Here is a 25,751-nt window from a genome sequence, read left to right on the forward strand (position 1 = left end):
CCAATGCGTGCCCACTTTTGCGTGCAAAGAAGCGCATACAAGATTGCTACGAACACGTTGAACTACATTCCCAAAATCTTAACATTCCGTCACTAATGAATCATTTCGAGTTGAAGCTCGCACGCGTACTCCTTCTTGTGACTCGTAGCGGCAGTTTCGAAACCGAAACTGATAAGCGAAGACGGATTGAAATGGTGCACTTTCATTGGTCGCGACAACCCACGTGACTCGTCCGGCGCGGCCGTTGTCTCTAAGCGCGTATGGCGAGGGAGAAGAGAGTAAGGCGAGGAGGTTTGATTTGCGCGGAAGAAGAAAGGGGGAATAAGGCACGCAAGAGAGAGAGAGAAATAAAGAAAGGAGTTGAAAAAAAAAAAGAGAGGAGGTTGCGAGACAGCGGCAGGCCCGGTCGTCTGGTTTGGGGAGCGGGCGGCCAGCGAGACGAGCGTCAGCAGGCATCGGTCCGGCCAGCAGGCCTGCGCGCTGTGCGAGTTGTGAATCGGCGACGGGAAGAGCTTCACTGGTCGAAGCGAGAGCCGGGAGTCGTTCGGGTGGCCAGTGTGTGCGGCCTGCGAACCGGTGCCGAGACCGCGGGAAACGGAGGGTTCGCGCCCGGGTGCGGAAAAAGGCAGGAAGCACAAGAGCGGCGAACAAGGTGAGGACTGTCTCATCCTGCACGCTTTGCAGTGCCGGCTTTGTTCGCGGACGGGCGGCTGGTGAGAGTGGCCACCATCGTTGGCTGCCCTCCGCCGCCGTGTTTTCGGGGGTGGGTCCCCTTCTCGTAGTCGCGAAGGGTCGTCGCCGCGTCTGTTGACTCACCGCCATCCGGTTGCCGTTTTTTTGCTGCCCTCCCGACGATCACACCTATGCGCTCCTCAGCACGCCATCCTGCTTCTTTTAGTTTTGCCTTCTTTAGACCCGGGCCGGCGACTTTGTTTTATTTTTGTTTTAGGCGCGCTGTCGCGAGACGTGCGGTGCGCGCGGCCTGTGGGACCCTCGATTTTTTTCTTTTTTTTTCATTCTCGTTTCATTCACTCCGAGTCGCGTGCAGCTGTCAAACAAAAGCCGGCACGCCGGTTTTGACAGGGGCGCGTCTTGATTTCTCTGTCGGGAACGAAGCCAAGTCGGCGGCGGTCGCGTGAACAACCTTTGTGAGACTGCGGGACCGGATCCTGAAATTCGCTGTATCGGCGAGTGCCCGTGGTGTGTCCTCTTAAATGCTCGCATTTAATTAGTTAATACGTCTCTTGACGCAGCTCTAGTTACTTCTTCCTCCTTGGATTGTGCGTAGGATCCTGTGTAAAGGAAGCTTTCATGCGATAATTGGGACAACGGAAGTGTTGTGAACGTGTTCGGTTTGTACGATTGCGAATCTTTCACAGGACCGAATACCTTTTGATATTCGCCGGTTTTATGATATCGCGTTACGTTTGCGCAAGATATGCTATGCTTGGCTGCGCAGTGAACAGTGCGGCTGCAGAACTATATGAACCAAGCTGTCATTTCTAAAACTGTAGCTGACTTGGCCGCATGTTTCATGAGGCACTGCAGGCAGTGTTTATCGATTGAAAACTATAAAAAGACAAACGTTGCCACCGCTGAGTTTTTTTTTTATCTCTCTCTCTATCTTTGGGATCCTTTGTTCACTTCCACCCCTGCTTCAGGAACGCGCTTTAATGGCTTCATCCTCTACCTAATAACTCCCGGCTTTAAACGCACACTGACCGTTTTTCGAATGGACGTTAGATAAAGGGAGGTCACTGAACGCACTGTGCATGAATCCCAGCTTCTTGTTTTTTGTACGTTTCAGTTACGTGTCCATCTGTTGTTCGCACTTTTTTTTCTCTCTATTGATCGGCTGCGGGATTACCTTGTCCACTACATATAATGGAGATGTTACTTCGGACTTATCTATTCGCGAGTTCCTGCTATTGTGCCTGTCACTTCTCTTATCTACGGCCCTGACTCGATCGATACAGCTGCAGCTTGTCGGACGAGACAAATCAGATTGAAACATCCCTGCGGTATTGTTCCCCGGATTGTGGTCCCAATATAAGCAAAAAAAATTAAAACTGCTTCGGGTGCACGTATCATCCGTCAGATGTATCATAAGCGCTGTCATTTTGGTGCCCTACTTCGGTCGTCCAAAGCTCTCAGGGCTCAAAATTCGTTTACACCACGGATATTCAGCAATTCCTGCAATCCGTATCAGCCCGTATTAGGGGCGTTACGTGATGTCACCGTGTGTGACTGCAGTGCCAATTAGTTCCGCGACTAATCGAGCACAGAAAGTTCATTAGAGGTTGAGGTTATTGCCTTCGCGTTATCATACGGGGGATTAATTAAACGGACGTTCAACTTGAAAATCCGTCCCCTTGTTTGCAATCTTTTTGTTTATGCTTTTTTTTATGTTTCCGTGTAGCATAATAAATGTGAGTTTGAACTTCGTTACTGTAATGACAGAAGTTCGTTTGAACTATAGGTGATGGTTCCGGTTATTCTTAACTGCCGGCAACCATCGGGCTCGCAGGGATTGGAACGCTTGTGTGTGTGTGTGTGTGTGTGTGTGGGGGGGGGGGGGGGAGAGCGTTTTCATACTTTGCTGTAACCCAGTCAACCCTCTTAATTCGAACAGAGCACACCCTCCCTCAACCCAAGGCCGCGTTGTCCCCGGCGGCGTTCGAACCTACGACCTTGCCCGTCCCGTTCCAGTACGGCACCACCTCCGAGACCCGTCCTCGTTCTGTGTCGCGCCCCGTAGTAAATCATCCCCCCCCCCCCCCTTCGATGACGTCACTGACCACTTGGCGGCGCCAGAGAGGCCCCGTAACCGAGTGACTGTTTCCGATTTCCTGTTTCGGCCGCTGCAACGCTCGAGCGACATGCAAATTCGCGCGGACGGGGATCCGCCCATCACTGCTCTCCGTGAAAGAAGCGCGCGTCCACGACCAGCCAACCTGCCCGTGCGCTCAGCAGTTCAAAGCGCGTTTCGGCGAAATCAATGCACCAGGGAGGCGCGTAATCGATTCGCGGAACGTCGAAGCTTACTCACCGCCGCGAACTCTCCTTCCTTTCACTTTTCTGTGGAGCGGTACGGCACGACATTGGTGTCAGTTTGGGGCACGCACAACGGTGCAGTAAGGCAGTGACAGTGAGGGAAATATTTGTGAGGCGTTTAAGATTCCTTTTTTTTTTTATGACTCCCCGGTGTTGTTCAGCAGCTGCTTGGCGTTTGGCTCCTGAGTAGGAGTTATAATAATAATAATAATTGGTTTTGGGGGAAAGGAAATGGCGCAGTATCTGTCTCATATATCGTTGGACACCTGAACCGCGCCATAAGGGAAGGTATAAAGGAGGGAGTGAAAGAAGAAAGGAACGAATAGGTCCGTAGTGGAGGGCTCCGGAATAATTTCGACCACCTGGGGATCTTTAACGTGCACTGACATCGCACAGCACACGGGCGCCTTGGCGTTTTTCCTCCATAAAAACGCAAAAAAAACATTTTATAATATATAATTGGTTTTTGGGGAAAGGAAATGGCGCCGTATCTGTCATAGTTGGACACCTGAACCGCGCCGTAAGGGAAGGGATAGAGGAGGGAGTGAAAGAAGAAATGAAGGAAGGGGTGCCGTAATGTAGGTCTCCGGGGTAATTTCGACCACCCGGGGATCTTTAGCGGGCACTGACATCGCACAGCACACGGGCGCCTTAGCGTTTTTCCTCCATAAAAACGCAGCCGCCGCGGTCTGGTTGGAGCCCGGGAACCCTTAAATCAATTAAAATTCATTTTTGTGGAAAGGAAGGGACTCGGTAACTCGCATACCACGGTGGACACCCGAACCGCGCCGTAAGGGAAGGGATAAAGGGGGGACTGAGAGAACAAAAGAATACGTGCCGTAGTGGAGGGCTCCGGCACAATTTTGACCGCCCGGGGTTCTTTTTAATGTTCACTGACGTCGCACAGCACACGGGCGCCTTAGCGGTTCGCGCAGAACGCAAAAAACGCCGTGTGCTCGAGTTGGTTAAATGGCGAGGCAACGAGTGGATTCCTAGAGAGGGCAAGCGTATAGCTTGGGTGGGCTACCGGGCAGATAAGATTAGCGCAATTCCTTCCACCAGCAAATGAATGAATCAAGCGCCATTCGTCCACGTTTTCTTTGTGTGCGTATCTTCCTGATGCTGACCTCGACCGAACTAGGATTGCACACGCGGTTGTTGCACCAGCGATGAGTAACAACGTTCTTCCTGAGGTGTTTAATTTTATTTTTTCGATGACACATCTGTTTCTTATTGTTGAATTAAAACTCTATGGGCGCTGTTTTGTGCCTCCCTAGCCTTCGACTGATAGCTTCTGCGCGAGGCGAAAGGCAGCGGGTACGGAAACAAAAGCGCAGCTCTTGAGACCGGTGAGAGTGGCTGATAAGCTCGACGTCATCGTCACGGCTCTAGATTTTTCTTTCTTCGAACTTGAAGGGCTATACAGAGAAGTGTGCCAGTTGCAGCGCAGGCGTATTTCTTTCTCAAGTGGGCGACAGATTCCCTGCTCTGGCATTGTCTGATTCTTATCGGCCCGATATGCGCAGCATAGTTTCTTTATTATACCTAGAGGGACAGCTGGGGCCACCGTGTGTGCCGGGAAGACGAGGTTTCTTATTTGTTTCGGCTACTGTTGCGTCGAAATAATAATAATTGGTTTTTGGAGGAAAGGAAATGGCGCAGTATCTGTCTCATATATCGTTGGACACCTGAACCGCGCCGTAAGGGAAGGGATAAAGGAGGGAGTGAAAGAAGAAAGGTGCCGTAGTGGAGGGCTCCGGAATAATTTCGACCACCTGGGCATCTTCAACGTGCACTGACATCGCACAGCACGCGGGCGCCTTAGCGTTTTTCCTCCATAAAGACGCAGCCGCCGCGGTCGGGTTCGAGCCCGGGAACCCCGGATCAGTAGTCGATCGCCCTAACCACTGAGCCACCGCGGCGGTGTACAAAAAAATTGCGAAGTCGGTTTTAATAATAATGATAATTATTATTATTAAAACCACCTGAACCGCGAATTTTATGGTTTTTGTCCGCTGCATTTAATAATAATTGTTTTTTTGGGGGGGAAAGGAAATGGCGCAGTATGTCTCATATATCGTTGGACACCTGAACCGCGCCTTAAGGGAAGGGACAAAGGAGGGAGTGAAAGAAGAAAGGAAGAGAGGTGCCGTAGTGGAGGGCTCCGGAATAATTTCGACCATACACCTGGGGATCTTTAACGTGCACTGACATCGCACAGCACACGGGCGCCTTAGCGTTTTTCCTCCATAAAAACGCAGCCGCCGCGGTCGTATCTTACTGTAACGGCCGAGTCCATCTTTCATGATTACCGTAGCCAAGCCAAATACGAAACCTCATCTTCCCGGCATTCCTGGCATTTTTGCGCCTCTGCGTAATGGATGGAGTGCAGTGCCGCCTGCTTTCCCTCTATAGGCTATGTGAAGAAACTATATACGCTATACGCAGACCATTTACGTCATAGGAGAATCGAGCGCCAGGATAAGCCACGCGCAGAGCCCAGCAGCACGCGCCGTGCGCTCTCGCGGATGCCTAACACACCGCCCATACTGTTGCCTTGCTACCTCTCCCCTTCTCCGCGTTTATCGATTCGAGGCACAGCCGCACCAGACGGCGCCACCTGCCTCGTTCTTCTACTTCCCCTCACGGCGTTCGGAAGCAGGGCCGCGGCGCCACTGGCTTTTTAATGTGGAAGCTGCGTGTAAACTCACTCAATTTTTCTTTCAAACTGCGAGCAAAATAAAAAAAAAGTTACGGAGGCAGTTATCATTATGCGATAACAATGCGTTAGCATTAGATCTTTTCCCTGACTGAACAGCTAGTGTTGCCGGCATCAGCGAAATCTGACTGGCTTTGGCTGAAAGGCCCTCCAACTTCCGCGGTGGCCTGGCCACCATGTTGTTCCCGTCGTAGCCACCCACAGGTTGCGCGTCCCTTCGCCCGGGTCACAACCACCTCCTTCCATGATATCCACCCTCTGGGGTTATTTCCCGTGGCAGCCGCCTTCCAGCCTCTGCCTCCTCTCCCCTACAAGTGACGTCACAGGTGCCGATGGCTATGTTGCGCACGCGAACACGCGATATATCCGAGAACCGCCCGCATTGTCGCGGTGACCTCAAAACTATATGCGTAAGCTTTACATTAACGCCGAAGCCGGGCAAATAAAACAGCTGCTGCTCTTCGGTGCGACAAGCGATTGCGTGCTTGCCGGTGTTCAATAAGCGCCTGCGCAGCGGCTCTCCTGCCAAGCAGCGCTAGTACCGCTGAGGGTCTTTCATTCTTATGCGGTTGTCTATTTTATTTGTTTATTGCATTTTGTTTTTTACCGCCCCTCTAAAGCCAGACGCGCCTGTCTGCCATGGCTCCAGCGCTCGAGGAAGCCCGCAGCTCTCTTCACGTGTCCTTTTTTTTTTTTTCCGCATATCTCGAGTGCAGGCCACGCTTCACCGCCACTGCGCTTCGGGAACATGGTTACACTGCTGTTGACCGGCCTTCTAATACTTTTCGATATTTTTTTTTGTTCTACGTGTAGGTCTTGCTTTTCGCATCACGCAACCGTGGTAGTGCAGACAAGCCGCGTATAGGATGCCTGTTGAACTGTTGGCGGGGTTCCGTGTCCTCTTATTTGAAGTTATGTGCATTCGTTTCCGCCTCGGTGACGGTGCAAAACACGGGGATTATATCGAAATTTTACGGATGTGCATTCGTTGGCAAATCGGCATTGAAGACCCTTGGGCTACTGGCTTTCATGCGTTCACCGTTTTCTCGCTTGGAACGACACGTGATGGCGCTCGGTAGGATGCAGACAACCTAGCATGTGGCTGGAAGCTGTAGGCAGAGTTTCATCCCTGCATACCCAGCGAGTCTTTGAGCGGGAAACAGTTTACGAACGCAGTTTCTTCATATAATAATGTATGATTTCACTATAACAATCAATATATCCGCAGATCACCCGACGGCAGTCATGTTTTTTTCTTCTTCTATTAACGTTTTTTCTATCGTCGAAAGCGTTCCCCAATGGTTTTCTACGGCAGTCTTAACTATTCGATGCGAGCGATGGAAACACTTTAAGATAAAGGTTTTGCTAAATATCAGAAGAATGGACCATAACCTTCAATACTTCCATAACAGCGTCTTACAATTTTCCAGTTTTCAAAATTTTTGCCCGAAAAAGCTGGACACGAGAGTTCTAAGCTGTTCAGTGGCGCCCCCGGCTTTCTTGGAAGGACGTAATACAGCCGCGTATAACGTGAAAGGGAACACTTGGTGTGCACTAATTAACGGATTCTACATTTGCTTCGGCATCACTCTTGAGATGAGGCATTAAAAAGTCATTAAAAGGGCCATGCTTCCAGAGGTAAAGTTCAGAAAAAAACCCCAAGAATTCTGCATCTCACTAGTATAGTTGGTGATCACAAAGCCCATAGTAATGAACAGTTCCCGTTCGCGTTGCTCTGCCTGTGGCACTACGGATGACGTCGCCTAAACCTGAAGTACCCGGTAGCACGGTTTAGACTGACCACTAGCAAAGCAGGCTGCCTTGACCAATTTTTTAATAGCGAAACGGCCGTGAATCGTCTGCCGTGTTGGCTGAGTAGCTACGGGACGCTAAGCTACACTGTAAACATGCATACGCCTACGTGGGTGTTAAACTATACTCTAAGACACGCCTTTTTATAAAAGGTTGCGCAAGAGGAAAGTTTACTCCTTTTATATTACTCCTTCCTTGTTTGGAGTGTATAGTGAGCACTGAAAGTTTGCGGGTTTAAAACTCCGGTCTGCCATATTTACAAGAAGAAATACAAAAGACGCGCGCTTTCATCAGGCATCGATGCCACTGCATGCACGTTAAAGATCCTCAGGTGATCGAGAAATAAATCCGGAGCCCTCCACTACGGTACGGCTGAGAGTGTAACAACGCTACATGAGCTGATAGTGCACAACTTTGCCCTCATAACCACCGTCTACGCAATCTACATTTTCAACATCACTGTCAGTCTCATCACTCCATTGGCAGGACGAAGTTGCTCTGGCGCATGATAGCCTCAGAGCCGCAAAACCTAAACACACCAACAGCGTTGCTTCCCATCCCCGGGTCGTGATGTTTCTGGCCCCTGAAGATCCATTAATCGACGAACCAGTCCGCTGATAACTGGTCAACATTCTTTTCTGGGCACAGCTGTAGTTTGCTCTTCGTTGGCCCGCCGAGGGGGAGGGGGAGGCTATGCGCCGAAGCGCGTCCCTTCGCAGACGTCGCGTGTCGGGTGGTGTCTCCTCCGTCGCGTGTGTTTTTGCTCATCACTAGCTGCTGCTGCTGCCAGTACGCAAGAAAAAGAAGGCGAGGAACGCCGCCGCCGGGTGTGAGACGACATCGGCTGCCACGCCGTGTCTGGGCGCCTGCTACGCGTGTGTGCGTGACTTTCGTTTCTCGCTACCGCGTGCTTGCTTGCTTGTTCCTTTTTCTTTTTCTTTCTTCCTTTCTTTCTTTCCTTGCTCTTTCCTTTCCAAGTGCTTGTCGTTCCGTGCGGAGGCAGCCTTCCATATCGCCACTCGACTGGATGTTTTTACTTTTCTCCCTACATGCCCTGCATCCGGTGTTTTTTTTTTTCTTCTAATCTCGCAACGACATGTTATTTCTTAAATCAACACGTATTTTTTTTTTCGAAAATGGTACTAAAACGGTAATGTAGTAACAGTGCTATATCTGTCGGAAAACCAAGAAAAAAGGCTTTGGACAAGCCCTGCTCGCCTTAAATCGGACAGAGTGCTATAAACTAGCACATGACAAGCTGTACTCGTCATGAGCCAGAATGACGTCTTGTGACGAGCCTGACTCGTCCAAGTCCGCAGGGGTGTTAATCGATTTTTTTTTTCGCATGTCAAATCTTTATTCTAACATCAGAGATGCTGGAATCCCCGCACATATTGCGTAATGACACGCCCCTGCGTATCTGAATATAACGCGTACCTAGGTTGATATCGGTCCTGTCCAGTTGCCCATTTAGTCCACAAACATATGGACTAAGTATAGTGAGTCTGAAAATTTACATTCAAAAATTCGGTTAGCGCCAATGCAAGGTCAGACTCTTAAAATTGCCTTTTTTATGTTTCTAGCGCCACTACCTAAGCACTCCTATCAGTGCGCAGACAAGAGCGTAGAATTGTTCTTCTGGGCAGTAAAGAACTACAGAGCAGGTACCGCACAGCAGTGAAGCCACACAGCGCGCACACACCAATACCAGCTTGCCTAACCGAGCAGTTTATGACAAAAAGATGGTGTTCACGTTACCTACCATTCACGCAAATTCCTTGGTTTGACCTACATCTTTGCGTGTGATAGGAGGGCATCATAAACGGCACTTAGAGCACATGCAAGGCACGAAGCGCTTGTCGTGTTTCTTCTGGCGTCGGTGTGTCCTTTTGATCTCCCCGATGTGCGAGTACAGCACAGCGGCCAAGATTACAAAAGGCTGAGAAAATAGAACTGGCACACTGTCTTCGTGGAGCCTTCTTCACGTTGTGCAATGTCTATATGAAGATGAGGAACTACCTCCTGGTTTTTTTTTTTTCTGCACCGGCCTTTCTCGGCTATCAGTGCGTTTTCGTCCGGATATCCACAGCCGAAGTTCTAGAGCGCTGTTCAGGTTATTGCATTATTGAAGGGCTCTTGATGTTGAAGGTCCCGCAAACGCCAGCTGATAGCGGAGCGAGTGCATGGGAAAAGGTGATATAGTTCCTTATGTGCATATAAGGTTTCGAAATAGCGTGACAAAGGACGCGCGAAGATACGCCATGTGTGTTCAGAACCCATTGTAAAAAATCTTGGCTGCTTGTGCCATGCCGACTACTCTAGGTTAGGAGCAGTCTGCATAGGAGAGGAAGCACGTCAGGTCTTTCGATCCTAGCGTAGTTGGAGCTGTTTGCCCATTTTATATATTTATTTAATACACCCTTGCAGTCCCTGAGGCCCTGAATTGAGGCCAATTAGGGGTGAGCACTGGCGCACATTTATGAAGCTAAGCAAGGTAAAAATTCAATAAAGCAAAAAAAAAAAGCGGTTGCGAGCACCTGTAGAGTCAAGACGCGATCGTAAAAGCACAACCTCACAAATGCGACAGTTAAACAGCGCTGCTGGACGAATCCAGTTGTGAAATATGAAAAACGCCGTTGTTAAAAAAGCCCCGCCGCGGTGGCTCAGTGGTTAGGGCGCTCGACTACTGATCCGGAGTTCCCGGGTTCGAACCCGACCGCGGCGGCTGCGTTTTTATGGAGGAAAAACGCTAAGGCGCCCGTGTGCTGTGCGATGTCAGTGCACGTTAAAGATCCCCAGGTGGTCGAAATTATCCCGGAGCTCTCCACTACGGCACCTCTCTCTTCCTTTCTTCTTTCACTACCTCCCTTGTCCCTTCCCTTACGGCGCGGTTCAGGTGTCCAACGATATATGAGACAGATACTGCGCCATTTCCTTTCCGCACAGAAACCAATTATTATTATTATTAAAAAAAGAAAACCAACAAGAGGAGCAATACTGTAGCCCGTAATACATGCGTTTGTTCTTCAAACTGAGTGATGTTCGCATTTGTTGCAGTGTGCGATACGATTTCCATTCACCGTGAAAGCATACTACAAACAACACCCACAGCGCACACCTGGCGGGTGCTAGTTGTTGCTCATTTTAAACTGCGCGAGGAAGACACAAAACAAGACAGTGAACAAGCAGTAGTTGTTGCTGCTGTTTATTCAGACAACAAACGGCGCGTACCCGCACTGAGGCATCAGCCAAGTACTCGTGCCACACGCTCGTAAGCTTTCCTTCGTCTTTCTCAAAACTAAAGAGACTGACTGACTGGCTGGCTGGCTGACTGACTGACTGACTGACTGAATGACTGACTGAATGACTGACTGATTGACTGACTGACTGGCTGACTGATTTACTGAGGCTGACTGATTTAATGAGGCTGACTGATTTACTGAGGCTGACTGATTTACTGAGGCTGACTGACTACTTACTGACTGATTGACTGACAGACTTACTGACTGATTGACTGACTGAGACTTACTGACTGATTGACTGACTGAGACTTACTGACTGATTGACTGACTGAGAATTGCTGACTAATTGACTGACTGAGACTTACTAACTGATTGACTGACTGAGACTTACTAACTGATTGACTGACTGAGACTTACTAACTGATTGACTGACTGAGACTTACTGATTGACTGACTGAGACTTACTAACTGATTGACTGACTGAGACTTACTAACTGATTGACTGAGACTGCCGCCGCGGTGGCTGAATGCTTATGGTGCTCGGCTGCTGGCCCGAAAGACGCGGGTTCGATCCCGGCCGCGGCGGTCGAATTTCGATGGAGGCGAAATTCTAGAGGCCCGTGTACTGTGCGATGTCAGTGCACGTTAAAGAAACCCAGGTGGTCGAAATTCCCGGAGCCCTTCACTACGGCGTCTCTCATAGCCTTAGTCGCTTTGGGACGTTGAACCCCCATAAACCCATTGATTGACTGAGACTGACTGACTGATTGATTTACTAATATTGATTGATTGACTGATTGACTTACTAATATTGATTGATTGACTGATTCAAGTGAGCCAACTTGCCCGAGAAGTCTTATCGGTGCAAGTCAGGTCGGGGATGATGTATAAATGGTGGGCCACATCATCAGGGACATATACCTAACATCGATTACGCTTCTGCGTGTTTACCTCTGCATAGCGGTCGGTGCTTCACGTGACTCATCCGCAAGACCTGTCGTCCATCCAGTGGCTTGTATCCGGTCATGTTTTGAATGGCAACGTTTCCAGTCGTAGTCGTAGTCGTAGTCGTAGTAGTAGTAGTAGTAGTAGTAGTAGTAGTAGTAGTAGTAGTAGTAAGTGGTGGTTTACCAAAATAATAGCAGAAAGGAAGGAAAAGATTCTTGCTAGCCCCGGCATCTGCCATCGATACTGAAGCACCTGAGCTGGGGCAGCGGAAATAAAGGATAGCAGGCAGAATGGAGAAATGAAATGAAAGAGGTGAGGGGACAGGAAGAGAGGATGGGGGCTAATTCAGCTGTCGTAATTTAGTGCGTGCCGCCTCCTGTGCTTTGGTGCACAAGAGTGACTACTGCTTCAACGCCGACTTCAAAAAGACCAGCGGGGCTATGCGCGGTCGCTGCAAGAATCTCGGCCAAAACGACACGGCAACGGCAACTCCGAGCACGGAACTGGAGTATACAGAATGTTTCCGTGTTCAACTAGTCTTTATAAAGGGTGCCGCGTTATTCCTCGGCCCCTGAAGTAACGTGTACGACGCGCTCGCGTTACCAGACACGCAGTACTACCAAGAAAGCCAATGTGCGGCTGGCGTGAGCTGGGAAATTTTGCTTTCCTCACGCTAGCGTGCGCTTTTAAAACCCGGCAGCGTGTTGCATGTGAGCTCTCCCTTTTTATTTTCGCATTCGCCCTATTTGCGGCTGTCTCAACGGCAGGCACGCATCACGTTCCTCGCTGTCAGTGCCGTACGCGTAGATTTGGCCTGGATGCGCCATTTTTATTCTAGTTTCTAGTTCGTTTCTATTTTTTTTTTGTGCCACTGCGGCGCTCTCGTTTGTACAGCTATGATGAGCAATACGAAGCGGAACGCTTTCACAGGCTTCCTTTTTTATTTTCGCTAGAAAAAAGGCTCGTATTATTATTAATATTAGTAGTAGTAGTAGTAATAATAATAATAATATTAATGATAATAATTGTTTTTTGGGGGAAGTAAATGGCGCAGTATCTGTCTCATATATCGTTGGACACCTGAACCGCGCCGTAAGGGAAGGGTAAAGGGAGGGAGTGAAAGAAGAAAGGAAGAAGGAGGTGCCGTAGTGGAGGGCTCCGGAATAATTTCGACCACCTGGGGATCTTTAACGTGCACTGACATCGCACAGCACACGAGCGCCTTAGCGTTTTTCCTCCATAAAAACGCAGCCGCCGCGGTCGGGTTCGAACCCGGGAACTCCGGATCAGTGGTCGAGCGCCCTAACCACTGAGCCACCGCGGCGGGTCTTGTTTCTATTTCGTTTCTATTTTTTTTTTGTGCCACTGTGGCGCTCTCGTTTGTACAGCTATGATGAGCAATACGAAGCGGAACGCTTTCACAGACTTACTTTTTTATTTTCGCTAGAAAAAAAGGCTCGTATTAATAATAATAATAATAATAATAATAATAATAATTGTTTTGGGGGGTGAAAGTAAATGGCGCAGTAGGTATCTGTCTCATATATCGTTGGACACCTGAACCGCGCCGTAAGGGAAGGGATAAAGGAGGGAGTGAAAGACGAAAGGAAGAAAGAGGTGCCGTAGTGGAGGGCTCCGGAATAATTTCGACCACCTGGGGATCTTTAACGTGCACTGACATCGCACAGCACACGGGCGCCTTAGCGTTTTTCCTCCATAAAAACGCAGCCGCCGCGGTCGGGTTCGAACCCGGGAATTCCGGATCAGTAGTCGAGCGCGCTAACCACTGAGCCACCGCGGCGGGTCTAGTTTCTATTTCGTTTCTATTTTTTTTTGCTAGAAAAAAGGCTTGTATTAATAATAATAATAATAAATTGTTTTTTGGGGTGAAATTAAATGGCGCAGTATCTGTCTCATATATCGTTGGACACCTGAACCGCGCCATAAGGGAAGGGGTAAAGGAGGAAGTGAAAGAAGAAAGGAAGAATGAGATGCCGTAGTGGAGGGCTCCGGAATAATTTCGACCACCTGGGGATCTTTGACGTGCACTGACATCGCACAGCACACGGGCGCCTTAGCGTTTTTCCTCCATAAAAACGCAGCCGCCGCGGTCGGGTTCGAACCCGGGAGCTCCGGATCAGTAGTCGAGCGCCCTAACCACTGTGCCACCGCAGCGGGGCCCTTTGTATTATCTAAACTCAGGCTTGATGCCGTCGGAAAACGGGTTAGGTTGAACCGCAGCGGTTTCGTATATCTAAAGATCTAATGCCTCCCTCATCTTTATTCGCGTTGCTATTGATACATCTGGCTATACGTCTCGCCATATCAGCGCCTATCCAGCGCTACTGATTGCGTAGCCTAACCCCAGCCCCAACGGGGGAGTACCAGCGGAGCGCGCACGAATAACTTAACCACTACTACTACTAGTCTTCGGCGCGTGCTGGTGATTAACGTGCACGTCTAACTGCGTGAAGAAAGGCGACTCGAAGGAAAACGGGGGCGCTGGTTTTACGATTGCGTGTCCTGATTTGCCCCCCGTCGTGCGGCCCTGGTTAGGCTGGTGCCGGTGAGTGGAAGAAGGCGTCGGACAGCAAACACCCCCGACTGCTGGCCGTATGCCCGTGACCCCAGACAACGCGGCAAACCGTGTAGTAGTAATGGCGAAGTCGTCGTGGCCGTGCCGTCCCTGTGACCTACAATCATGCATCGTGGCTGGACAGCGGCCAGCGACGCCCTGTATAGCGTCTGTCCGTCGGAGAAACTGTGAACAATGAACTCTCGGTATTACGAACTCGCTTAATTCGAACTTCCTGTTTATTAGAACTGTTTTTTTTTGTTTTTGAGGAAAAGAAATGACGCAGTAACTGTCCCACTTATCTCGGTGGACACCCATGCCGCGCCGTAAAGGAATGGGTAATGGAGGGAGTGAAAGGAAGAAAGAGGTGCCGTAGTGGAGGGCTCCGGAATAATTTCGACTGCCTGGGGATCTTTAACGGGCACTGACATCGCACAGCACACGGGCGCCTTTTTACGTTTCGCCTCCTGATTCGGACCCGGGTACTCAGGCTCTGTAGACGAGCGCCTTAACCACTGAGCCACCGTGGCGGGTGTTTCGAACTGTCGATTTCAGAGTTAGGCGTATTAAAGCTGCCTTAATTCGGGAACCAGAAATTGAGAAATCTCGTCAATAATAATTAATAATTGGTTTTTTGGGGAAAGGAAATGGCGCAGTATCTGTCTCATATATCTTTGGACACCTGAACCGCGCCGTAAGGGAAGGGATAAAGGAGGGAGTGAAAGAAGAAAGGAAGAATAGGTGCCGTAGTGGAGGGCTCCGGAATAATTTCGACCACCTGGGGATCTTTAACGTGCACTGACATCGCACAGCACACGGGCGCCTTAGCGTTTTTCCTCCGTAAAAACGCAGCCGCCGCGGTCGGGTTCGAACCCGGCAACTCCGGGTCAGTAGTCGAGCGCCCTAACCACTGAGCCACCGCGGCGGGGCAGAAATCTCGTCAACAACTATCTTTCTGTGTTAACACATACTGCTTAGTCACCGCGACAGGCAACCCGCGGCGGAATTGACGCGGCAAATTTCTCCAAAGGCAGCCCCTGTTTGTATGTCAGCCATCCTGGTTAGCCTAGACAGTATAAACTGATTTACCCTATACAGGGCACGACAGACTTAACAACAGCTTCGCTATCGATAGTCGATTGTAGTTCGTGTTTACTAGCACTCTGCGAGTTCGCCGATCGCTACACACCGAACACATGGCGCAGGTGCTCGTGAAAGAAGTGCGTGTATTGAATTTCGCATTGAGCGCCGTCCTCTTCACAAAAGCGCTTCATTAGTGCGGTGGATTGGAGAGCTTCGCAGTTCGTGACGTAATTCAAGCGCTCGAAAGCGTGCGAATTGAACCCGCCGTCATCCGGATTCTTTGTTCGAGAAGCTAAAACAGGTGCCATGCGGGCACGAAGCAGTTTGAGCGGTAGTTTCTTTCAATAGAAGCTTTCTCACGATTCTCGACACATCATTTTTTTTTCTGTCTACGTCGGTATAAGGTTTATTATCCCTGTTATGAAATAGTATGGCTTGATCGCATCATCTCGTAGAGTTTTCACGGTAACAATGCGAGGCTTGTCTCGTGAGCACGACGTCGGGTAGATGCTGCAGTCTTACGTCAACGGGCGGGTTCTACCGTGCGCCATCTTTGTGTGAAGTTTGCAAAGAGGCGCATACTGAATTCTGTTCCGCACCCTCTTAGAAGGCAGTACGAACGCGCTGGGCTATCAACCCGCACCCTGTACGAGCGTATTTAGCCTTCCTGCATGCCTGTAATTCCGCGCAGAATCCTTATGTAACTGCCAGGATCTCTCAGCTCAACTCCGCGCGGGACTATTCGCGTTGGAGCCGCCGCGGTGGCTGAGTGGTTATGGCGCTCGGCTGCTGGCCCGAAAGACGCGGTTTCGATCCCGCCCGCGGTGGTCAAATTTCGATGGAGGCGAAATTCTAGAGGCCCGTGTGCTGTACGATGTCAGTGCACGTTAAAGAACCCCCGGTGGTCGAAGTTCCCGGAGCCCTTCACTACGGTGTGTGTCCCTCATAGCCTGAACCGCTTTGGGACGTTAAACCCTTATAGACTAATCTAACTGTTCACGTTGGGCCAAGAATAGCATTCGAACACGAACCCGGTTCTCAGTGCGGAGTTTGAATCCAGCGCGTTTTTTCCAGAATTATGCATTATAGTCGTATATGATTTTTAACGCTCGTCAGAAGAGAATCGACGCGTGCCGTAGTGAAGGGCTCCGGAATAATTTCGACCACCTGGGGGTCTTTAACGTGCACTGACATCGCACAGCACGCGGGCGCCTTTGCGTTTCACCTCCATAAAAACGCGGCCGGGTTTGAACCTAGTATCTTTGCGCTCAGCAGCTGAGGACACTACTGAGCCACCGCGGCGGGTCCAAAGTCCGCATGAGCACTACTTCTCCCCCTATCCTCTCTTCCTGTCCCCTCACCTCTTTCATTTCATTTCTTCATTCTGCCTGCTGTCCTTTATTTCCGCTGCCCCAGCTCAGGTGCTTCAGTATCGATGGCAGATGCCGGGGCTAGCAAATATCTTTTCCTTCCTTTTTACTATTATTTTCAATAAAACCACTACCACCACCACCATGAGCAAGCGAAACTATGGAAAGGGCAGTTAATGATGAGGTGGAGGGATGGACTCGCATCTATTATGTTAATCATTCACAACAACAGTGGGTGTAGAGATGAGTATGAGCATGGACTTCGTTGCACCCAATTCTCCCCGTACTGCCGTCTCCTCCTACATTCGTACATGAAGATATGGCATCTAATATATGCTTCCCAATACTAACTGGAGCTCCCGAATCCGCGATGGAGCAAGATGTCTACGGAGTCTGGGAACCACGCTGTCTCGGTCCAGTCAGAATTCGGGATCTGAATCCAAATCTCTCATTCACACACGCTCTTTAGGTTCCACGGAGCAAGAATGCTTGCTCCGGGTCGCCCATTGGAATTCGCCAGAACTGTTCTGCCCTGACGGTATCTCTCTAAAAGCGAGCAAGAACAAGCAATCTGCGAGGAATCCTCCTCGACGAGGAATGCCACGATTGCGGCGGAAAGCGGTGCCTAACCGCTGAAACTGCGCGTATACTACAGTCGGATACAAACGAAGCGGCATTTCCCCATCAAAGGACACCCCCCCCCCCCTTCCAGCCAATGGCGTCGGCCGATTCTCGTGAGGGCCTGCTAGCGTGAGAGAACCGGTAGTGGTAGATGAGAGGGGATAATCCCTTTCTTCTATACGGTCGAGGACACGCCCCTCTCTCCATTGTGGCAACGCTGCCTGCACTGTCATGCAAGCAGTTTCATGAGAATCAGCCGACGCCATTGGCTGGAAAGGGGGTCCTTTGTCGGTGGGGAAAAGGCTTTTCGTTCTTGAGTTGTGTCCTCCTGTAGTCTGGCTGCCCACTTTCGTTCTCTGGTGGGAGCGTTCCTTGCCGACGCTTCCCCGTCAGCGCCGGTCTTCTTCTATGCTAGCTGCCCCTTTCCCTGGCCAGAGTGACCCGGAGAGGGCGAGGACGAGATTGAGAGAGAGGAGAAAAGAGAGGGTGGCCATAGCTGCCTCGGTGCCTTCTTCTTATCGATCTATTTCTGTCTCTGGCTTCCTCCTCGTCCGCGCATGCCACATCTCTTCCGCCTTATCGCCGCCAGACGCGGGCAGAGGAGCTGCCGTGAAAGTACTACACGAGGCGAAGCGCTGGCGTCAGCAGCGCGGGAGCCGAGGATTAGGAGGCGAGTTTTTCGCCCCGTTCCCTTCAAGCTGCTGGTGCTGCTTCTTCTTCGTGCTGCCAGCGTGGAATTTTCTCCGTTTGTTTCTTTGGTTTGCACGTTGGCAGTCTTGGTGGGCCGCGTGTCTGTTGAGGCCGTGTATCTCGGGCCGCGCGCGTGGTGTACCGCGGCATGTGCCCCCGCCTTCCCAGTCCCCTTACCGCCACCCCCTCTTAGCGTAGTGGGGCTCCCCGTCTTGGATAGTGTTATCTTGTTAGGAGGAAGGGAAGGGAAGGGAGCTTGCGTGGCAGGGAACGGTAGAGAGCCGGGGTAAAAGGGGGAGCTAGCTAGATTGGGAGATTTTTCTGGGATAATGTGGAGGGCGCCGGGGCTAATTGGAGATCAGTTGGGGCGCGTTGTTCCTGCAGTAATCAAGTGTGACTTGGCTGCTGCTGCTGACGGTGATGGTGATAGTGTGGGAGTAGCCGCCGCGGTGGCTGAGTGGTTATGGCGCTCGGCTGCTAGCCCGAAAGACGCGGGTTCGATCCCGGCCGCGGCGGTCGAATTTCGATGGAGGCGAAATTCTAGAGGCCCGTGTGCTGTGCGATGTCGGTGCACGTTAAAGAACCCCAGGTGGTCAAAATTTCCGGAGCCCTTCACTACGGCGTCTCTCATAGCCTTAGTCGCTGTGGGACGTTAAACCCCCATATACCAAAGATGGTGTAAGAGCTGATAGATCGTGTGTATACTCTTCCCCGCTGTTCCTGCGGCTCATGGATGTGGCACTTTTTATGAAATCGAAAAAAGTATTTTTTTTTTGGAAACAACTGACGCAGTAAGTGTCCCGCTTCACGATGGACATCTGAACTGCGCCGCGGGTGAAGGGGTGAAGAAGGGAGAAGGAGCATGCACATACCATGCACAGTCCAGGGCAGCGTGGTCTGGGGAGTGCGCGGATGGACCCAACACTTTGGCTCTGGACAGCGTGGTGTCGCACATGACCGCACTCATACAGACAGCAGACTCCACAGTAATCTCGGAGTGGGGGTGGGGGGTCAGCTCTCGCTATCTCTCTCTTCCTTCTTTATCCTGTCCCTCACGGTGCGGTTGAGGTGTCCACCTAGAAGCGAGACCGTTACTGACTCCTTTCATTTCCCTAAAAAACAATCAACTCAGAGGAAGATGAAAAACATGCAAGGTTTCTTTCTTTCGTGCTTCCAATCCAAATGTCTCCATTTTTCGTCACAAATCTTCAGTCATCTTGCAACGCTGTTTAGCATCGCACCTCCACTCATTTGCGCCGTAGTCGGACGGCGTTATACTTCGGCGCTTATTGCGTCACTTAAGCGAAATCTCATGCGCTCCCCGTCCAACCAACAGACGGCGGATAATCATTGTGGACTAAGAGCGAAGACCTTTGGTGCGCTCTAAAGAAATCGCGGTCTGCCTTCGCCGTGCGAGTCTGTTTGCTCGCGTCTTCGTGTACATATACGATTGCGTTTGATCGCTTGGTCTGCATTCGAAATCCCCTAGACATCACGCCCACTTTCTGTCAGACAGGCTTAGCCTGTTGACACTCTCCTCTTGGTGGTGAGTGTGCGAATACGCTTTCTTGGTCTTGCAGGAATGCCAGCGCAGTGTGTGCGTACGGCAAGCAACGAGTGGGGAATTCGAGCCAGCGAGTGAGAGGCCGGTGCTCTCAGCTGGTCCCCCTCCTCTTCTTCTTTCGTGGGGGGCTTTTCTTGTTTTCGCCGCAGAAAATGGGACACCAGACAACTTCATTTTTGCCCAACTCCGCCTCCTCCTCTCCTGCGCTTTTTATTTACTTTTTTTTTACCCTTCTTTCTTCCCCAGTCCGTGCCGACGCGGCGCGGCGTTTCTGCCTTCTTTTTCTCATTTCTTTCTCTTTCCACCCTGGCCTTCGTTCCTTCTCTGATTGCTCCTAGTTCGCGCGCACTTTTCTCTTTTGCTCGTTTATTTTCCGTATTTTTTTTCCCCTCTTTCTCGGCGTTGTTGGCGTGCCGACTCTTTTCTCGGTCCACGCGCGCGAACCGGGCTGCGCTCGGCCGACGAACCCGCTTCGAATCATCTCTTCTTTCTCTTCTCTTCGTCCCGACGGCGGCCTCGCTCCTTGTGTTCTTTTCTTCTCTTCGTTCCTTTCTTCTTCTTCTTCTTTGTCTACCGCTCCGGCGTTTCTTCTCCTGGGAGGGCGCAGATTCCAGCGACGGTCACCAGCACCGCCGCCGAGGCTGCGACGGGTCTTGTCTGACACGGCGACTTTTGGGCGTCGACGTCAGCGCAGCCTGAGCCCGGCTAAAGTTGCGAATCCGTATCTGCGTCTGCAAAGTGAAGCGAGTCGAACGGGGAAACTTACCGCCGCATTCAAGAACGAAACTTTAGAACTTGAGCAGCAGAAAAGTATAAGTGCAAGGAAATTGTAGTCATCTTTAAGGCGCGTGTTGCTGAATGGTTCGCAAGGTTCTGTGCCGCTCTGGTGGACCTTGGTAGCGAGCGTTGTCGCTTTCGTACTTAGCCCCGCGAGGTGCCCTTCCTCAAACGCGCACAATGATGTGGATTGTGCTAATGTCAAAGGAAGCCGCCCTTGACCTAAGCGTACCGCATCATACCATACCATGCCGTACTTTACTATACCATACCAGACTATGCCTTACTACCATAAGCTGCGTACGATAGTCGTGCAGCGACTCTGAGATCAGTGCCAGTCCCTAGGTTTGCCGTTGAAGATATCGGAGTGCAGTGAGAACTGTATATGGGACAGTTTCCATTTCCGCCCCCGTGTCAACCAATCATATGCCTCTTCCCCGCGACCATGTGACCACTCCGTGCATGCAACCCGTGCTTGGCGACTCGATCAACCAACTTTGTCATTGGGTGGGATGCGCGCTCGTGACGTGACACCAACCGTTTCGAAACGCCTCTCGGATATTCTGTGCGTGTCGGTGTTGGGGATGTGAGTAGGTGTAAGGATGAAAGGGTTCAGTGGAAGTCTTACTGTGGGCGGACACCTGGACCGTATATACCGTGAAGCAAATGGATTGAGGACCCGCCGCGGTGGCTCAGTGGTTAGGGCGCTCGACTACTGATCCGGAGTTCCCGGGTTCGAACCCTACCGCGGCGGCTGCGTTTTTATGGAGGAAAAACGCTAAGGCGCCCGTGTGCTGTGCGATGTCAGTGCACGTTAAAGATCCCCAGGTGGTCGAAATTATCCTGGAGCTCTCCACTACGGCACCTCTCTCTTCCTTTCTTCTTTCACTCCCTCCTTTACCCTTTCCTTACGGCGCGGTTCAGGTGTCCAACGATATGTGAGACAGATACTGCGCCATTTCCTTTCCCCAAAAACCAATTATTAATTATTAATAAATGGATTGAGGAAGGGGCTGAGGTTAAAAAAACGCAACGGTTACACCATCTATCGCCGAGTTTAGCGACTTGCGCATTGCCCGCAAACAAACCAACGCCGCTGCTTCGCCAAGAGACTTTCCCGACGACACGCAAAAGCCACGTCGGCCTGGGAGCCTTTGTGACGGATGGGGTAGATACGTCACGGCTAACTAATCGGTAACACCTTTGACCTGTATAGTTAGTTTGCACTTTCGTGGCGTCTCGCCAGTTACTTAGTTATGGTCAGGGTCGACGTGACAGCCGCCAGAACAGGTAGAGGTCTTTATTATTGTTTTCACCGGCGCATGTCCTTCACTGATCGGCAGACACGTGTGGAAGACGACGGGCAGACCGCCCTGTCTGACATGTCCCGCCTTGACAAGGGGTGACGTCCTCGGGTGACAACTTCGAAGACCGATCGTCGCCGACGATGACGTCATTGTTGACGCCGCGCACCAGAACGGAGCGACTGAGGATGGATTACGTCTTCTCGCTGTTCTTGTAGCGTCTAGACGGCAACCACCGGCGAGAGATGGATGCGACGTTCTCCTCTGTGATCGGCACGTCTATACTTATTAGGGCGCCACCTAGAGGTGCTTGCGGTGAACTGCGGTCTCCTCGTAATCCTTTTCGAGGTGTGCCGTGTGCTGTGCCGCCGTTAGGTAAAGCTTCGCCTTGTGCCGTTCCTTAAACCCGCGTGGGTGTTTGTTTTTTTTTCTGCGCGAACATTTCGGAGGACCTGAATGCCTTTGCGATGCGACATCTGTTCTGAAATTGCTTGGGTTTTTCCGTACCTCTATAGCTGCATCTGGGGAGGCAATAGCGTCTGTCGGCTTCACCCCAGCCCTCCGCACGAGTGCGGTTGTCATTCCTGTCGTGTTACGTGTAAGCAGGTGGTGTCTACCTAAAAAGTGAGTTCTTTTGTGTTCCTCATTTCGTTTTTGTTTTTGCTCCCGCCCACAATTTATGCCCGTGTTGTGCGCGTCACTGAGCTGAATAATGCTGAATAATAGTTTGGGAGCTCTGCAACGACAGCCGTTTTGCGTAAATGGGTTTGAAGAAAAGATCCAGCGATTCATTCGGTCTGTTTTCTTTGGGACCTTCTATGGTGCTCGGAAGTGCTTGTGCTCGCATAATACAGCTAAGACCTCGTGTGCGCGTTTTGCTTTGGGTTGCACAGCACCACTAAATGTTAGTCGCAGAGCGCGATCAGCTGTAACGTTCACAGTACAACGACCTTTAGGGTGTGCATGATCTTTAGGTTGGGCAGCTCCATGTGCGTTATAGGCTCTTCAGCTCCATGAGCGTTATAGGCTCTTCAGCTCCATGAGCTTTATAGGCTATCCAGCTCCATGAGCTTTATAGGCTATCCAGCTCCATGAGCGTTATAGACTATCCAGCTCCATGAGCGTTATAGGCTCTTCAGCTCCATGGGCGTTATAGGCTCTTCAGCTCCATGGGCGTTATAGGCTCTTCAGCTCCATGGGCGTTATAGGCTATCCAGCTCCACGACCGTTATAGGCTATCCAGCTCCACGAGCGTTATAGGCTCTTCAGCTCCATGGGCGTTATATGCTCTTCATCTCCACGAGCATTATAGGCTCTCCAGCTCCACGAGCGTTATAGGCTATCCAGCTCCATGAGCGTTATAGGCTCTTTAGCTCCACGAGCGTTATAGGCTCTTTAGCTCCACGAGCGTTATAGGCTCTTCAGCACCATGTGCGTTATAGGCTCTTCAGCTCCACGAGCGTTATAGGCTCTTTAGCTCCACGAGCGTTATAGGCTCTTCAGCACCATGTGCGTTATAGGCTCTTCAGCTCCACGAGCGTTATAGGTTCTTCAGCTCCACGAGCGTTATAGGCTATCCAGCTCCACGAGCGTTATAGGCTCTTTAGCTCCACGAGCGTTATAGGTTCTTCAGCTCCACGAGCGTTATAGGTTCTTCAGCTCCACGAGCGTTATAGGCTATCCAGCTCCACGAGCGTTATAGGCTCTTCAGCTCCACGAGCGTTATAGGTTCTTCAGCTCCACGAGCGTTATAGGCTATCCAGCTCCACGAGCGTTATAGGCTCTTTAGCTCCACGAGCGTTATAGGCTCTTCAGCACCATGTGCGTTATAGGCTCTTCAGCTCCACGAGCGTTATAGGTTCTTCAGCTCCACGAGCGTTATAGGCTCTTCAGATCCACGAGCGTTATAGGCTCTTTAGCTCCACGAGCGTTATAGGCTCTTCAGCACCATGTGCGTTATAGGCTCTTCAGCTCCACGAGCGTTATAGGCTCTTCAGCTCCACGAGCGTTATAGGTTCTTCAGCTCCACGAGCGTTATAGGCTCTTCAGCTCCACGAGCGTTATAGGCTCTTTAGCTCCACGAGCGTTATAGGCTCTTTAGCTCCACGAGCGTTATAAGCTATCCAGCTCCACGAGCGTTATATAGGCTCTTCAGCTCCACGAGCGTTATATAGGCTCTTCAGCTCCACGAGCGTTACATAGGCTCTTCAGCTCCATGAGCGTTATAGGCTATCCAGCTCCATGAGCGTTATAGGCTTCACAGCATCACATGTTTGTTGCACAACACATACGGGAAATTTTAGTGCTTGAGCCGGGCTAAGCATTGTCCCCGTGGCGACGGAAGGCTCGTGTCCGTGAAGGGACCCTCGTGCTTTCTGAATCGGGAGGAACGCAAAGTCCACGGCGCTTTTCGCAGGAAGGCCACATGAGCTGCGTACGTGCGGCTGCTGCTCATCGTCTCGCTCTGTTTACGTTATTCGGTTTCGCATTGTTGCCACCCCAACCCCTCCTCCTCCCTTTCATGTGGAACATCGCCGTCGGCGCGTCCCACGGGTCTCAAGTTATCGGTGGAATGCAGGCCGCCTTGAACCTCCCGTGGCGACATAGACTTGTTTACGCTACTCGTGAGCTTCCGGGCTGGATTTAAATGGGAGCACCGTTGCGCACTTGTTAAGAGGGGTCTCTAACGCGCAGCGCCGATGTGCTTAACGTCTGATGACCACTTGCGTAGAAATACGAATCGCGTTAGTGTTTTACTAAAGCAACGTTTAGGTTTTGCAGAATGGGCTCATTTTGAGCCGAGTTACACCGAGCTTCAGTGCTGCTACTGCAAAACCGTGATTTGGAACTACTGGTCCGGAGTTCCCGGGTTCGAACCCGACCGCGGTGGCTGCGTTTTTATGGAGGAAAAACGCTAAGGCGCCCGTGTGCTGTGCGATGTCAGTGCACGTTAAAGATCCCCAAGTGGTCGAAATTATTCCGGAGCCCTCCACTACGGCACCTATTCTTCCTTTCTTCTTTCACTCCCCCTTTATCCCTTCCCTTACGGCGCGGTTCAGGTATCCAAAGATATATGAGACAGATACTGCGCCATTTCCTTTCCCCAAAAACCAATTATTATTATTACATCAAACAATGGACTTTGGAGCACTTTGGAGCAGCTTGTCAGGCAATTTGGAGCAGTTTAAAGCAGCTGTGCACCAGTTTCGAGAGGTGCGTTGCCCGCGATGCAGCCATTTTTTAATCATATTTATATTGTGAACAAATCAAATTAAGGCGGACATCTTGCTGTTGGCCTCTCTAACCATTATTTTAAGCTATTCTGCAGGAAGACGTATTACATGCATGACTATTCATACCAGTGATTCTCAAGTGTTCATCCAATCAGAAATGCAATAAGCCCCCTGTATATACCACGATTCACCCTCCTAATTTCTGAGCTACAAGAGAACTTTTTCGCATTTTCAAGGTGCGGTAATTTTCTTGGTTTACCACGTAGCGCTTATGGAGAGAGGAAAAGACACGATAGTTGCCAGCGCTGTGTCAACAGCAGCAACTGAGGCACTCCTTTTTTTTTTGTTGAAATAGCTTCATAAGAGGTTGCAATTAAGTAGCGATAGGTGGCGCCAGACGCATCTGACTTCGCCCTACTCCGGCCTAGAGTCGATCCACATAGACTCTGCTCTGACCGCTCTGACCCCTCTAGTGGCTTGGCAGTACCATCATTATTTCCCACCACATCCATTTTGGAGCAATTTTGGCAATATCAGAATGGAGCAGCAAATCTTGTTTGGAGCAGAACGGAACATTTGTAGCAGGAGTGGAAGCACTCCTCGGAGCCTTCGATATATACTGCGCTGTGACCAGTTTCGGGGTGGCTATATACCTTTCCTACTACGCGCGGTGCGAAATTGCTCGTAAGGCAAGCTCTGTGTGGATGCGTGATTATCTCTAGATTTTCAAGAATTCCTGCTCCTGAGAATGGGATTTCT

At 50.6% G+C, this 25,751-nt stretch overlaps 1 protein-coding gene across 3 annotated transcripts in view; it reads left to right on the plus strand.

The window, feature by feature from the left end:
- Positions 1-414: 414 nt before the first annotated feature.
- The window catches only part of sn (fascin domain-containing protein singed), a 69,436-nt gene continuing 44,099 nt past the window's right edge, over positions 415-25,751 (plus strand). The window contains exon 1 of one of the 3 annotated variants that reach the window (XM_077634132.1): positions 415-652. Coding sequence is in view for 1 of the 3 variants with exons in the window: in XM_077634129.1 (XP_077490255.1) it covers positions 17,982-18,094 (113 nt within the window). In the remaining 2 variants the exon portion in view is untranslated. Of the gene's footprint in view, positions 653-17,966; positions 18,095-21,982; positions 22,384-25,751 lie in introns of those variants that run through there. The other 2 variants (XM_077634129.1, XM_077634133.1) reach the window with 2 other exon arrangements.

Source organism: Amblyomma americanum, chromosome 8 (assembly GCF_052857255.1).
Source record: "Amblyomma americanum isolate KBUSLIRL-KWMA chromosome 8, ASM5285725v1, whole genome shotgun sequence".
NCBI lineage: Eukaryota > Metazoa > Arthropoda > Arachnida > Ixodida > Ixodidae > Amblyomma > Amblyomma americanum.